We start from the raw sequence: 13446 nt of genomic DNA, 5'->3' as shown, positions 1-13446 counted from the left end.
ATTGTGACCTTTGTTTGTTAATGCAGCTTTCCTCGAAGGGAAATACGTTTTATAGATTGAATATTCTTGCTATATGGCCTAACTTTGTCAGAGCCAATAGCAGCAGTATTGAAGAGACTGCAAAGTGGGGAAAAAAATATAGATTAATCGATCATTCCGGTTGACCAACTGAATACATGGTTGCCATAGCAACGTGACACACAGCCTGTAGTTTGTTTGAGAGCTTTTTTGGCGGGATAACGCACAACTCCACAGGTTTCCACGTGACGTGTTCCCTGAGGTCAGAATCAGCACAAGTTTTGCTCAAAAAAGGCTGATTTTTAGTTCAGGTTAACAGCCGTTTCATGGGTTAAAAGCTGAAAAGCTGCCATTCTACCGTGATTAAATTTGGCTGTTAAAATGTCAACATTTGGGCAGAGTCTAAATTCACTGACCGGCATTTAAGATGACACTTTTAATCGTTAGTTATTTTTGCACGGTTATGCTACATAATGACATTTTAATGTTGATTCATTCTGAATTTGCTGTGTTGGCCATCACAACAAGGATCAGTGAACAGATGGCATACTTTTTTAAACATTTAATCCTAAACTGCTGCGGAGCAGGTTATGAGTCTGGCAGTAGTTACCATGGGGAAGTAGCCAGGTTAAAAAACATACCTCGCTATGTTTAACCTCCCCTGTGTAGCCATTAATCTTGCTTTGTAGTACACCCCGCTTTGTCTGAAACTGCTCCATGTTTGTTTTGAACATATCCATTTCTGCCAGGCTCTGATCACCTAAAAGACAACGCCTGTGATGAATTTTAAATAGATTTGTGCTTTTATTTTAACAACTTGCTCCTCCTTGCTATAAATGGATCATCAGAGCTTCTGCAGGCTGTCAGATCATGTTGGAATAAAAAAAATTTAAAAAAAGAAATTACCAACAGGGGATCTTGTGATTAAACCTTCTCTGGTAAATATGCTCCTAAACTTTAAGGAAACCCCTGTAAACGCTTAATCCTTAGATCTGATCTCTTCTATTTCTAATCCAGCTTGCATGTGTCTTTGAGGTCTCATCTGACTCCTATTTCTCTTTCTTTCTCTCTCTGCTTATCTCATTCATTACTGTTTTTTCCCCTTATCAGTTTACGTGGTATTTGCCCATGATTAAATGCCCAAATCTTTCTGTCTCATTTATATAAAAAGCGCTCAAATGCTTTGGAACTGGACCAAGTAGGTTAACTGGGTATGTGTAATAGTTTCTTCTTGTCAATACAGTTGTCTTTCTTCTCAAGCACATGCTCTGCTCAGCGATAGATCCTCTTCTCCTTCAGGCATCCAACAGCTCCTGCCAAACCATCAGGGGTTAATCACATGCTCCTCTCTACTGCTTTTATTTTACCATGTCAGTGTGCATGTTGCCCCTAGGTGGCGGTATCTACTCTGTCCCTGACCTGTTTGTTTCTCTGTGTTCAGGCCAGTGGAAAATGGCAAGCGAAGTCTGTTTGATTATTTACATTTGAGCTACTGAGTTGGGAAGAGGAGCATGAAATTGGCTCATATTTTTCAAGCAGCATCTCTGTAGCGTAACGTGATGCTGCCATTCGTATGCATAGCCAGCAAAAGATGGAATATTTCAAAAGTACCAATCTTAAAACTAAACTATGCACAGGAAGATGGTCTTGTGCGACAGATCCTGGATCTAACTGAAGTTTGATTTTTACTGCTGCAGCTGTGTGATGTAGCAAATATTCTGTGTAGCAGCTCTGGTTTCACTATCATCTGAGTTTGTGTTCCTGTAGTCGTCCCCTTGTCCTGTTTGGAGCTTTCTTATCCACCGTGTGGGAGGCAGCGCTTCAGAAAACTCACAGGAAAGCTTGGGGCAACGGCTGTGCGCTAAAAATCAAACTAACAAGTAAATCCTTTTCCTCTAAGCCTTCTCTCCTGAAAAACTTAAATGTGGCGTTTGAAAATGGTTTCGTCTATCGCTCCTTGCTGCTCCCTGTGGCCTCGGGAGGGAAAACATCCACTACGGCTGAGGATTTTACAAATCGTAGTAACAGGTCTCAGACGACTATCATTTGACTGACACAGAGAGCTGAAAACATTGTTGGATTTGCTTTGTGTAACTGTACTCACTGGCAGGCCTTACAAGGTTAATAGTAATGTAGCACAAAAACAAAGCAACCAAAGGCAAGTATGAAAATCATCAACCTCAGTCTCAAACTAATTTAAAGATCACTAGAGTCCAGTAGTCTGAAGACAACTGGGCATGGTAGGACGGTTCAAATGAGCTATGGGCCCTTTGACGGCCTTCCTTTTGCACCCTCAGTAAACATAGTTTACCTCCTTTTAGACTTGATCTTCAGCTCAACAAATGACTTAAGGTAACTCAACCATTACTTGTATTTCTTATTTAGTTGCCATGCTGTTCCACTGACACAATTTGGCTCCTGACAGACATAAACAATACTTAAGAATGCTTAAAACCACCATTTTGATAGTTCCTGTAACAGAAAGTGCAACCATGGCACTTTTTGCCATGAAGAAACACACACAGAAAAAAAAAAAAAAAAAGATAATACAATGCGAGGCTCAAAGCTAGAATGGCCTCACAGGTGCTCATATCTAATCATGATTATGAATATTTTTTCTTTAGATATTCCATTTGAATTATTCTTGTAAAGCTCAAAGTTACAGAATCAGATTTTGAAAATCATATGTCATCAGTATAATTTGCATACATATACATATATATTCATATATATGTATGTTTTGTATGCTAATGGAAAATACCAGATAATCCAGAGGATAAAAACAAGGCATTTTCAAAGAAAAACTCATCAAATTCACAGTAATTGTTTGTACGGCAGTAAACATTAAAAAAAGATTAGCTTTGTTAGCTCAGGTATGGTCACATGACCCGCATTATGCAGCTGTGGAGGTTGGTCTGTTGGATGTTTACTGCTCTTCAGCCACAGGGGGGCAGCAATGAGTCCATTTAGGATTGGCACACCAGAATAAATCTAAAAACAACAGATGTAAAAGATACTCAGGTGATTTGTCAAAAGTGCTTTATAACACCACGTTTTATTTTTCTAGAGATAAAACTTGGTTAAAGGACTAACTAATCCACCTCTCATTAAGAGCTACAGCTTCTCTAAGCTTCTCTGTGGGAGGCATCCATTATTACCTCCTACACGGTGAAGGAAAGACTCCAAAAAAGGGCCAATTGTCTTCTTGTTCATGATTAATGGATGTCTTCAAACACGAGTACGTGGACTTTTAAATAACTAGGACATCTCACACATTTATTAACACGGTTGTTATTTTCAAAAAGGGACCCAAGCCATTTTGAAAGTAAAGTCCGCCTCACACTAACAGGTAAAACAGCAGCTCCTTGAGGCACCCTCTTACTGTAGCTGTGTTTATAGTGATGAATGAATAAATTAAAAAAAAACTCTGCCTAGAAGAAAGCTGGGCCAACAACCAAAAAGCACAGAGTAGAAAAGTGTTGCTGCTGGAGAAGACCCACACCTAAATGTGACTGGGGTCCCTTTCAAATGTGCTGACTCTTTAGTTTGTCCATCTTAGCAGTGACTGCCCCTCCAACACTCTCTGCCAAACCCCCCCCTTCCTCTGCTACCTGTTCATCTGTGTCCCGTGTGACTCATGTCTCACTCTCATTATCCTTTTTCTTCCCACATATCTTTCACATCAGCCAGCTCTGCATGCCTTCCCCCCCACCCTCCCTCCCTTCACTAATATAACAATTAACTCTGTCCGCTTCCCTCTATCTTCCCTCTCCTGTTTTGATACAAATATGGCTGCATTTGTACAAGCGAAAAAGACAAAGCAAATCATGTAGTTTATAGAGTCATCCTTTGTTTCTGATCTTAGTTTCTGATCTTGGTTTTGACCTTCATCTTGATCTTTTATTTTCTTTGCTCCCCTCTATTTTCTTTTGACTTTTCGTTTTGTTCATTCCTCCTCAGTCTCGGGACTAAAAATGTAGCTTTGATACTAAAAGGGTCATTGTCTTTTTCCCATTTCGCTGCGGAGAACATTCCTTTCTCCTTTTTTTCTTTTTTTCTTTCTTTCCTTTTTTGTTGATATTGCATACGTGTCACTGATTGAAATGAAAGGTAGGTAACGCTTTGCCTACGCACGTGATCTTTATGCAGATGAGAATGTGACAAGCACCCTAGCCTGAGTGACGTCAATGTTTCTCTCTTTCTCTTTCTCTCTCTTTCTCTTTCTGTTGTTTACCAATGGTCTCTAACCAAATTAATTTGACTTGATCAGCTATGATTTGACTCTTGAAAGATTGGATTACATAGAGCTCTGGTTTTTCTCTTTCCTCCTTAACTTCATTCTGAAGTCCAGTATCCCGCTTTATCTTCCAGGTCCATTTCTTTCCGTTTTTGTTTTCTTTCTGTTCTGGTAGAATGCATTCCTGTTTGTCCAGCATCTCTCTGTTTGTTGGTGAATTAGTACATTCGTCTTATGATTTTTCACCATGTTGATTTCCTCGACTGTTTGTAACAACTGTCATGAGCACCAGTGGTTGTGTGTTTTCTTATTATACCGCTTAGTTGTCCTAGTGAAGAACGGCTCCTCTTTCTGCAAGAATCAGTCAGTGCTTCTTGTCGTATCTTTAGATTACGGAGCAGTCAACACAGCCCTTGATAATGCATGCTGAAGAGCCAGCCACATCTGCTTTCATACGAAAATGCCTTTTGGAGATTTGCTCTCTTTTTATGACCTGCTTGCAATGAGCTGGTGTGTTACTGTGTATCATGAGTTTCTGCCCTTTAACTCCAACTGAATGACTAATCTAGGTTCTATTTTTCCTCAGAGATTATCTCTGCCGTACATAGTTTGAAGGATAATGCTGGCATCACAAGGTGTTGTTCTTATCTTAACAAATCTCTGAAAAAGACCAAAGCTAACAATGTGTTTGTCAGTGTTTTCTTACCCAGTCTTTTACACTCACTCAGTACATTTATATGAACGGTTCACTCAAGTTACGGCTTCAGCTCAACGTGGCCCACTTAACTGAACTACTCTCCTTCATCCATGAATACAGACACAGTTAAGGGAGTCAGATCATTGACTTCAATATGTCCGAGGCCGTGGACCTCTTCTAACATTCTCTGTGTGAGATCATCATACATTCACTGCACAGATGTTGCATTACGTTACTTGGACATAAAATAGTTGTCGTAAAATAGGGCTTTCACACAAAATACAACTGGTACTGTTTAGACTTTCAAAGTGGAAATCCCTCCTTTGGAGTAGTAAAAGCTTTGCTACTAAGTACTTTCACATGAACATTAGGCCATCAAGGACAATTTGTTATTATACATTAATGCACACAATCGCTCCTATGACAGTGTCCTGCAGGCCTCTTGTTTTCAGCACACAGCCAATACACATCCATATTTATGACATGTGACATAAAGAGAAGATAACAATAGGATTCTTCATCTGGGATGTGTGACGGTGCAATGTGTTACATCACTGATGTTTCTGTTGTAGGTTTGGACAAGATGGAGCACCTAGGAATGGGCTTAGTTGTGCTGTCGTGGTAGAATTGCTTCATTGCTGGTTTTGGTCTTTTTTTTTTATTAATATTTGCTACATTTATCAAAATATATATCAATGCCTGCCTTATCCTTTAAAACATCGGTTGTTTTTTAAACTGCCAGCTACACAGTTGTTATAATTCATAACGCTTTACCATGAAACCATCATATTATTGTTTTATCAGTTAGATACATGTTCACTGACTCTTCCGATTGTCAAGAAATGTGGTTGAAACCTGGAAAATGTCTCCATTAACGCCCACTGATGTTACATAGCAACAGCTCCCTGGAAATAAAGGATAATCTTGCTATTGCAAGATCAATAAATGTCCCGTATGAAGGAGCCACTGAGCAAAACAAAAAACAGGCAGTTAGATACGTCAGGTAATTTAACACCGGGTCCGTGGTAGATCCTTTATGGGGAGAAAAGGTGAAGAAAATGCCTTGAACTCTCACCACCCACCTGCTTTGTGATGCTCAGGAAGGTGACCGGGTCCAGAGGATTTACTCTCTGTGTGAGGGACTCCCTGCACATTGTGGTTTTCCTCTTTGCTTTTTTGAGTTCTTTTCTCTTGATTTCCATGCATTGTCTCATGAGTCACTGGCAGGGAAGGGTTTTGTGTCTTTTTCTCTTGCATTTTGTGAATCTAATGATGCACTTATGTTGCCCCACTTTTCCCTTTTCTTCATACCTTACCTACTAAAGGAGGGAATACCACTTTATTGGTAAGTGGATGTTAACCAGAAGGGAGTTAAACAAGAGTAACCGTTAAAAAAAACAAAGAAAATGGGTCGCTGTTCACATCTCAGCAAATGTCTTCAGGGAAAAAAAAAAATCCACAAAGAGAAAATTGAGTAGCAGACTATTTGTTTTCTGATTCAATTGATTTGATAATTGTGATCTTTATTTTGTTCCTTCCATTTCTGTGATGTTTCGTCAAGTTGTCTTCTCTTTCTGTTTTTTTTTTTATTTCTCTAGCCATTACTAAAAAAAGAATAATCATAAAAAAAAGTCCTCTTTTTCTACTTTCCAAATCTGTAGCTCTGTACTTTCTGCCTCTGCTCTAAAACCTTTTTTTGGTTCACAGTTTTGTTTTCTTTTTCCCTCTCTTCCTTCTCTTCCTAGTTCTTTTGTTTGTTTTTGCGATTTTGATTTCTTCAACTCATTATGGTTTTGCATGCCAAGTATTGCATGCGCTGCACCATAGAGGACTATCTATAAGCCATATGGAGAAAACCTAGATCTTTTTCTTTTAGATGTTTACCTTCTTTTGGCAAGTACACCGTAGCTCTCAGTCTTCAACGTGAAAACACTCTGATGCTATTTTTGTCCTTTTTCTTTTTTATTTTCTTTCTTTTTTTTCCTTTGTTGGTCATCATTTCTCTGCAGAAGCTCCGTCTGCTGACTGCTAGCTCTGCAGGCATCCAGTCCACTCTGCTGAGAGAGCACAAGCTCCACAGCGCCCCCGGCAGGAACCAAACGGGACAGTTCTGCGCGGCAGGCGATGATGGGAGTGTGGATGTCAGGATTCCAGCTGTGGGGGGCTCCCTAACCCAGACGTCAGGGAGGAGAGGGCTCCAGAGAGGTCAGAGGAAAAGCTCCCACTCCCCTGCTCACAGCAGCGACTCGGCCCACTCGCAGCACAACCACAGCCACAGAGGGAGGAGCTCTCGTCACCAGAGAAAGTGAGCCTTGTGTTTGTCTCACTGTGGGCTTATATTTCAGACTTATCACTTATGGACTTTTCATTTCAGTTTTGCCTTTGTGAGGGAATTCTTATGACATTACCAACATTATGCTGCCCATTGCCTCAGGACAAAAGGCGGACACTCGTCAAAGCGTCGCCACCGCTCCGGTCGGGGTCAGGCGCATCACCGGAGCCCGTCGGCATCTCCGGGACACCAGTCGCACGCGTCAGGCAGGAAGAACGAGGAGCCGCGGAGCAAAGCGAACCTACGGCAACGCAGCAGCTCCTGGAGCAGCGGCCGCTCATCATCGCGCTCCGCCTCCAGAGACGTTGGCCCCAGCAAGGTCAAGTCCCCTCACAACAGACAGAACAACTCCAGGTGAGGCCTCGTGGTTCTCCTTCACCCTCCAGTTTGATTTTGCTGTCATGTGGGTTGTTGTTGCTGCTGCTAAGACGGCGACTTGTGTGTCACACAGAGAGAAGGACAGCGCGAACCGCTCGGACACAGACAGCCGAGCTCGCCGCCGCTCCCGCAGCTACTCGCCCATCCGAAAGAGAAGAAGAGATTCGCCCAGCTTCATGGAGGCGCGAAGGATCACCAGGTAAACCTTATTTTATCTCATGTCCCAACTGTCCTCCATCCAGTGCGTCCTTTCGAGGAGGTTTTACTTTTCAGTTCCAGCTTTCACATTTTGTGTTACATGTGCTGTTACATGCTTTGAGGTATTACAGTTGAAACATGTGCCACAGTTTTGGAGTCCTCCTCTCAATTTTGGACACCAGTCAGTCTTTTTCAGCCTCAAAACGCAACTATGGCAAGCAAATGTAAAGTAAAGTGAGGGAAAATGTTCCTGTTGTAACTGAAAACTGGAAAATTTAGGGAAGTTGAAAAACTGCCAGTATAAATATTATGCAGTCAGTACCAGTTTTATGCATCTCTATCTTTGTAACAATTAATCCTGCAAGAAGTTACTTTATGTTTAGTAATAATGGAAAACACAATTCAGCCAGTCTTCGGGATTATGATTTACTTCCACATTTACTTCGCTTCATCTTAGATTAATGGCCCAACCAGCCGTGGTTAAGACAACCTCTGTGCTCGCTGTAGCCGCTGAAACTTCCTGCTCTGAGTGTGCAGAGATAACTGAAGAGATCACTATCTAAACTAACTGTAACTATTAAATTATAGAAATATATTTAGTAGGATGAGACTCCTGGACTAATGTTTATGTTTAGTCCATGAAAAGAAATGAAAAAAACAACAGTGTCTGGACTCACTGCTGTGTACCCAGAGGAATGTGTTGCTGACAGTCACATAACAGGATAAATCCTACTCTCATTTGTCCTCCTACCTCAGCTGGAAATGTGTAATCTTGTTGGTGTTGACGATCCTTGGCTATCGCTGTCAGTATGTTAACATGTGATGGTTTTTTTCTTCTCTGTTTCTAGTCATTATGGTCAGCGAAGGTAACGTTTTCCTGGTCCTAACATCATATTTAACTGGCATATATGTGGATGTTATCAGATCTTTTTGCGTTAGTCTCTGAAAAGTTCATTAGTATGTTCCCATGAACGTGGAAGTAGTCCTTTCAGTTTGGTCGTATCCTTGTGAAGCTATTTTTATCACATTAATCCGTTTCAATTTAAAGTAATTTAATCAAAACATTAAGTTTCCAAAACACTGTGAAGAAAGTGCTTCTGTACAGGATGAGAGAAAAAAAATCTACCGCAGACAGCACAGAGGAACAGGGTGTAAAATGTATACATAAATTAAGTATAATTAAACCAGAAAAGGATATAATTGATTTATTAAGTCTGTTTAAACTGAATATTTGATGTATTATTCCATGAAGTATGAATCTAGGGGTTGCTTTTAACCACTTTTAGCTCCTCTGCTCTGAGAGCACATTCATGTCTTGATTCCTCTACGCTTTTTAAAGGTATCTTTTCATTTATTTGTTCAATTTCATCCTTATTAGAAACATGTTTTACCATTGTTGTACTTGAAATAGACTCAGTTACTCACACAGAAAGAGACTCCTGCTAACGTGTCTCTGCGTCACTTCTGCTCCCGCTCACACAGGTGTTAAAAGACACAAGTGAAATGTGTGTACTTTGTCGTCTTTTACTCCAGTCCTAAAGGTCCTCATGCCGAGACAACAGGATGCTGCTGAACTCAGCGGCTGCAGGCTAGTTACCCTGGTAACAGTTGCCATGCAGCAGGACCCTGCTAGTCTGACTCCTGAAGCAAAGCTGAACAGGAAACCATCAGAGCTCCCCTGAGTAAACCTGGTCTCTCCTCCTGTTTCCTCTCTCTGCTTCTTCATCTCGCCTCTGAAACTCACACCAACTTTACACCCCACTGTGGCTCGGGCTTACGTTGTAACACAAGGATGCAGAGATTAAAATGCTATCAAGGTTTACTTTAATTGATACTTCCTTCCTACATACGCTGTGGGTTTCCATGGCAGATGTAGAAGACAAAGGCTAAGGTGGAGTTCTCCACAACCCCTCTGGAATGATGAGGTGTGGCAGACAGCTTTAAGCTTCAGGGATACCTTGATAGCGTTTATCTGTCCTGTCCTGCACTGTTGACTGTTGATTTGTTTGAGTGTTGGAGAGGTTCTTTTGGGAGCTAACAGCTAATTACCTTACAGGAAGCACATCCACGGTGGCTATTAACAAGGCAATCTCAGCTTAAGCTTCATCTAACAACATGCATTTTTCTGCTGTGTGTGTGTGTGTGTGAGAGTGTGTGAGCTAATTTTTATAACCCTCATAGCTACTCTCTTTCAGATTCTTTCCTGACCTAACACCGATTTGCAAATCCTTTCTTAAAGCATCATGTATCAGATAAAAGCCTGACCATTTTTTTTTTTACTTTTAACACCTCACCCGATGTAACTGGTCAAACTGCTGTCCTTGTGCTTCCCTTTTTTTTTTTTTTTTAAACCTCTCTCCAGCGCCCGGAAGCGGCCGATCCCGTACTACCGGCCCAGCCCTTCGTCGTCCAGCTACGACAGCAGCCCGTCCCGGTCCAGCCGCAGCCGCAGTCGCAGCTACAGCAGCTACAGCAGCTACAGCCACAGCAGAAGCCAGAGCCGCAGCCACAGCAGGAGCCGGAGCCGGAGCCGGAGCCGGAGCTGGAGCCACAGCCGGAGCCGGAGCTGGAGCCGGAGCAGGAGTCGCTCCCGTAGCCACCACACTTACTACAGCCGCAGCAGCTACGACAGCCCGGGCTTCTGACGGCATCGGACATCAGAGGAGAGGAAGAGAAACAAACACAGACAGATGAGAAGTGCTGCGAGAGTTCCTGCACTGCAGTTCAGTCATCATGCCGCTGTAACAAATCCTGCAGTACACTCCAGGGGCCAAACTTCTCCACCCTGGACCATTACGTCTCTATGACAGAGCCTAGAACAAAAAGAAAAACGTATTTTGATATAGCACATTTCAATGAAATTAGTTTTCCCTGATCATGTCTTCAGATAGGCAAAGTGTTCAAATAAGCAGGTTTCCAAGGGTGAAAAAGGAATTGGCTGAGCCCAAAGAACAAATCTCTCCCCGTGTTAGCACTTTCCGTCTCATCTTCCACCAGGCAACCAAAAATCAATTTGTTAACAACTATATACTATATGAATATATATAAATACATATATCTTAAAAGAGGAGATGAGTAGAAGACAAAAAGAAGAGAGCCACATCAAAGTAAAACAAGTTCATGTACATTTCAGAGAATCAGACTGTTTTTTTTTCTTTTCATCATTATGTGCTCATCCCACCAGACTTCCATTCAATCGCAGCGCAGATCAAAACAAGTGAGAACAAAGGAGAAGTCGGAGGAGGCAAAAAAGTAAAGGGACTTTTCTATGATTAAAACGTTATTCTATAGATTTGTCTGTATAGACATAAACTCTCTTAAGTTCCGGCTTTGTAAACTATGCACTATATATTTAATTTAGCCTGAGGAGTTTTGTTCGGCATGACGCATATGGATGGACGCACTGCTTGAAGGAGAGTTACCTTTTTGAATATGAAAAGATAAAGGGCCTCCTCCGGTGTGAGTGGGGTGGGGCCTGCGACTCTGTATTGTGTTCTTTTTACTCTCTTCCTCCTTCATCGTCCTAAGCGCTTGTGAGCGTGTGCACACCTCCTCTGCAAAGATCAGTGAGTGCTCCACTGGAGTCTGCACTTGGACTGCAGTCTGATTCTCCACAGGAGTCCTCTGCAAACACTCTCCATGCACACATGCATTGACCTCAGCTATTTATGAAATGACTGTATTTATTTGTTTATTTATTGGGTTATTTATTGTCTAATTTATTTATCAAGTTCTCTGTAAAGCAAATTTTCTTCCATGCTTTGAAGATGAAATCACTACAGACGTATTTTCCATTTGAATAACTGTACATTACATTGTCCATGTTTGACACTCAACTCGTGAGGAGGGCTTACTTGTGTTATCAGATGAGCAGGCGGTGTGTAAAGTCACTGCCTGCTTATAGCCAGTGGAACTGAGTCTAATGGTTCTTTGAGCCAGTTCACATGTGGTGCTAACCTGCATCCTGGATCAAGCCTGCGAAAACAGTCACCCGAACTCGCTTTTCGTCCTTATTTTTCAGCACGTTTCAGATTCACCCGAGTCATATTTACTGTAGAATAATTTACACACATTTCAGTGAGTTCGGTTGCATAATAGACATGATATGAGAGGTGTGAAGGAGCTCGTACAGAGCTCAGCGTCAGCTCATCTCTGCTGATTAAAAACATACTCTGAGGCTCTTAATTGCTGAAATTCCAACAGCTCACCAGCAGACAATCAGCCGTTTTCTACACACAAGTTGTGCGTATAAGTGGCTGCACGCGCAATCAGTCAGCACGCAATCAGCGCCAATAACCAAAGATCAATTTACCGATTGATCTTTTTTTAATCGACAAGGGTCCCGCTGATCCAGTTCCTTTCTTCAAAGTATTCCCTGCTTCATCGTTTCCATTGCACTGACAGCTGTGCCTAATCTCCCATCTGTTCTCTCTTATGAGTCTTATTATAAGCATGTAAACATTGTTGATACTGTGATTTCAAATATTGACCATGTCCTTAGGTTTAGACTCACAGCCTTTGTTGGAGATTGTAGGAGCTTCTATGTCATATCCACTACACTTTCCACACTGTGGGGAAGTGCGCGCTCCTCTTCTGTAACGTACACACCGTGGCAGCTCTAAACACGCTTGTTCAGGGAAAGTTCGGTTAAATGAAATTACTCCCGTGACTGACAGGACCGATTGGAGGTTTTGGGATTGAGCTCACAGCTGCCTCTGCTGGAATGGAGATACAATTTAAAAAAAACGTCCTGTGAGTATTAACGCTGCTTATTGCACAATGTGATTGCTTTTCTGGAATCTCGGATATTGAGAAAAAAAACCTGGTGGTAACTTTGCTGCTTGCTTGGAGTCGCGTACAATAAATATTTGTTCCCAGAAAGTGTCCCGCGACACATGTTAGCACCAGATGTGAACGGCCCCATTGTGTCACGAGCCACTCTGCTGCTGCCTGCGCGGAAGAGCGAGGACTCCGCGAGGAGCAGGACTGCGAGTCCAAGTTCTGCTCTGTCCTCTGTTACCAATCACTGTACACTTCAGCTCCTTGTATAATTGGCTGTATTTCTATCGGAGGTCCCCTGGTTACCAGCTTCAAAAGAACACGTTAGACAGAGAAGCAAAGGCAGCAGCAGGTGCTGTCTGAAGCTTCAGACGCAAACAGACTGGCGATGCAATCAGGAATCACCCCAAGTCTTCCTTTCCATCCGTCCGGTCTCATTCCACTCACTGTCATTCCCAGTGTAACCAGACTTAACCCCAACTATGATACTCCAAATATAGCATTGCCCCTTTTGTTCAAATGATTCTTTGTATTGTACGAGTTATTATACCTGACAATAAACTGAAAAAAAAACATTGAGAAATAATCAAACTCCTGTGTTGATCTGATTTCATGTGCAGTGATGATGTGAAGGCGTCGGGTCCATACTGTGAATGTTTTCTTGCAGCTGGCCTGAATGGAGCAGAGCGTTCTCCGGCTGTGCCAGAAGCAGGGCCGAGGGGAGCTCGTGGTCTAACATGGAGACAGAAATCAGAGAGCAACACCTCACACCTTTACTGGCAACCATGCGGGATTACATTCATCTCA

The 13446-nt window shown here is 42.1% G+C and overlaps 1 protein-coding gene across 1 annotated transcript in view; it reads left to right on the top strand.

Moving 5' to 3' along the window:
- Nucleotides 1–13214, top strand: part of srrm3 (serine/arginine repetitive matrix 3) — a 73712-nt gene extending 60498 nt beyond the window's left edge. Inside the window, exons 11-14 of the mRNA XM_075486412.1 lie at nucleotides 6962–7257; nucleotides 7387–7638; nucleotides 7736–7861; nucleotides 10223–13214. Coding sequence (XP_075342527.1) covers nucleotides 6962–7257; nucleotides 7387–7638; nucleotides 7736–7861; nucleotides 10223–10505 — 957 coding nt within the window. The 3' untranslated portion in view covers nucleotides 10506–13214. The remainder of the gene's footprint in view (nucleotides 1–6961; nucleotides 7258–7386; nucleotides 7639–7735; nucleotides 7862–10222) is intronic.
- The last annotated feature ends 232 nt before the right edge of the window (nucleotides 13215–13446 follow it).

The sequence above is a fragment of the Odontesthes bonariensis genome, chromosome 16 (assembly GCF_027942865.1).
Source record: "Odontesthes bonariensis isolate fOdoBon6 chromosome 16, fOdoBon6.hap1, whole genome shotgun sequence".
In the NCBI taxonomy this organism is placed as follows: Eukaryota; Metazoa; Chordata; class Actinopteri; order Atheriniformes; family Atherinopsidae; genus Odontesthes; species Odontesthes bonariensis.
The sequence above is the reverse complement of the archived record's forward strand: the minus strand, read 5'-3'. Positions and strand labels throughout refer to the sequence as shown.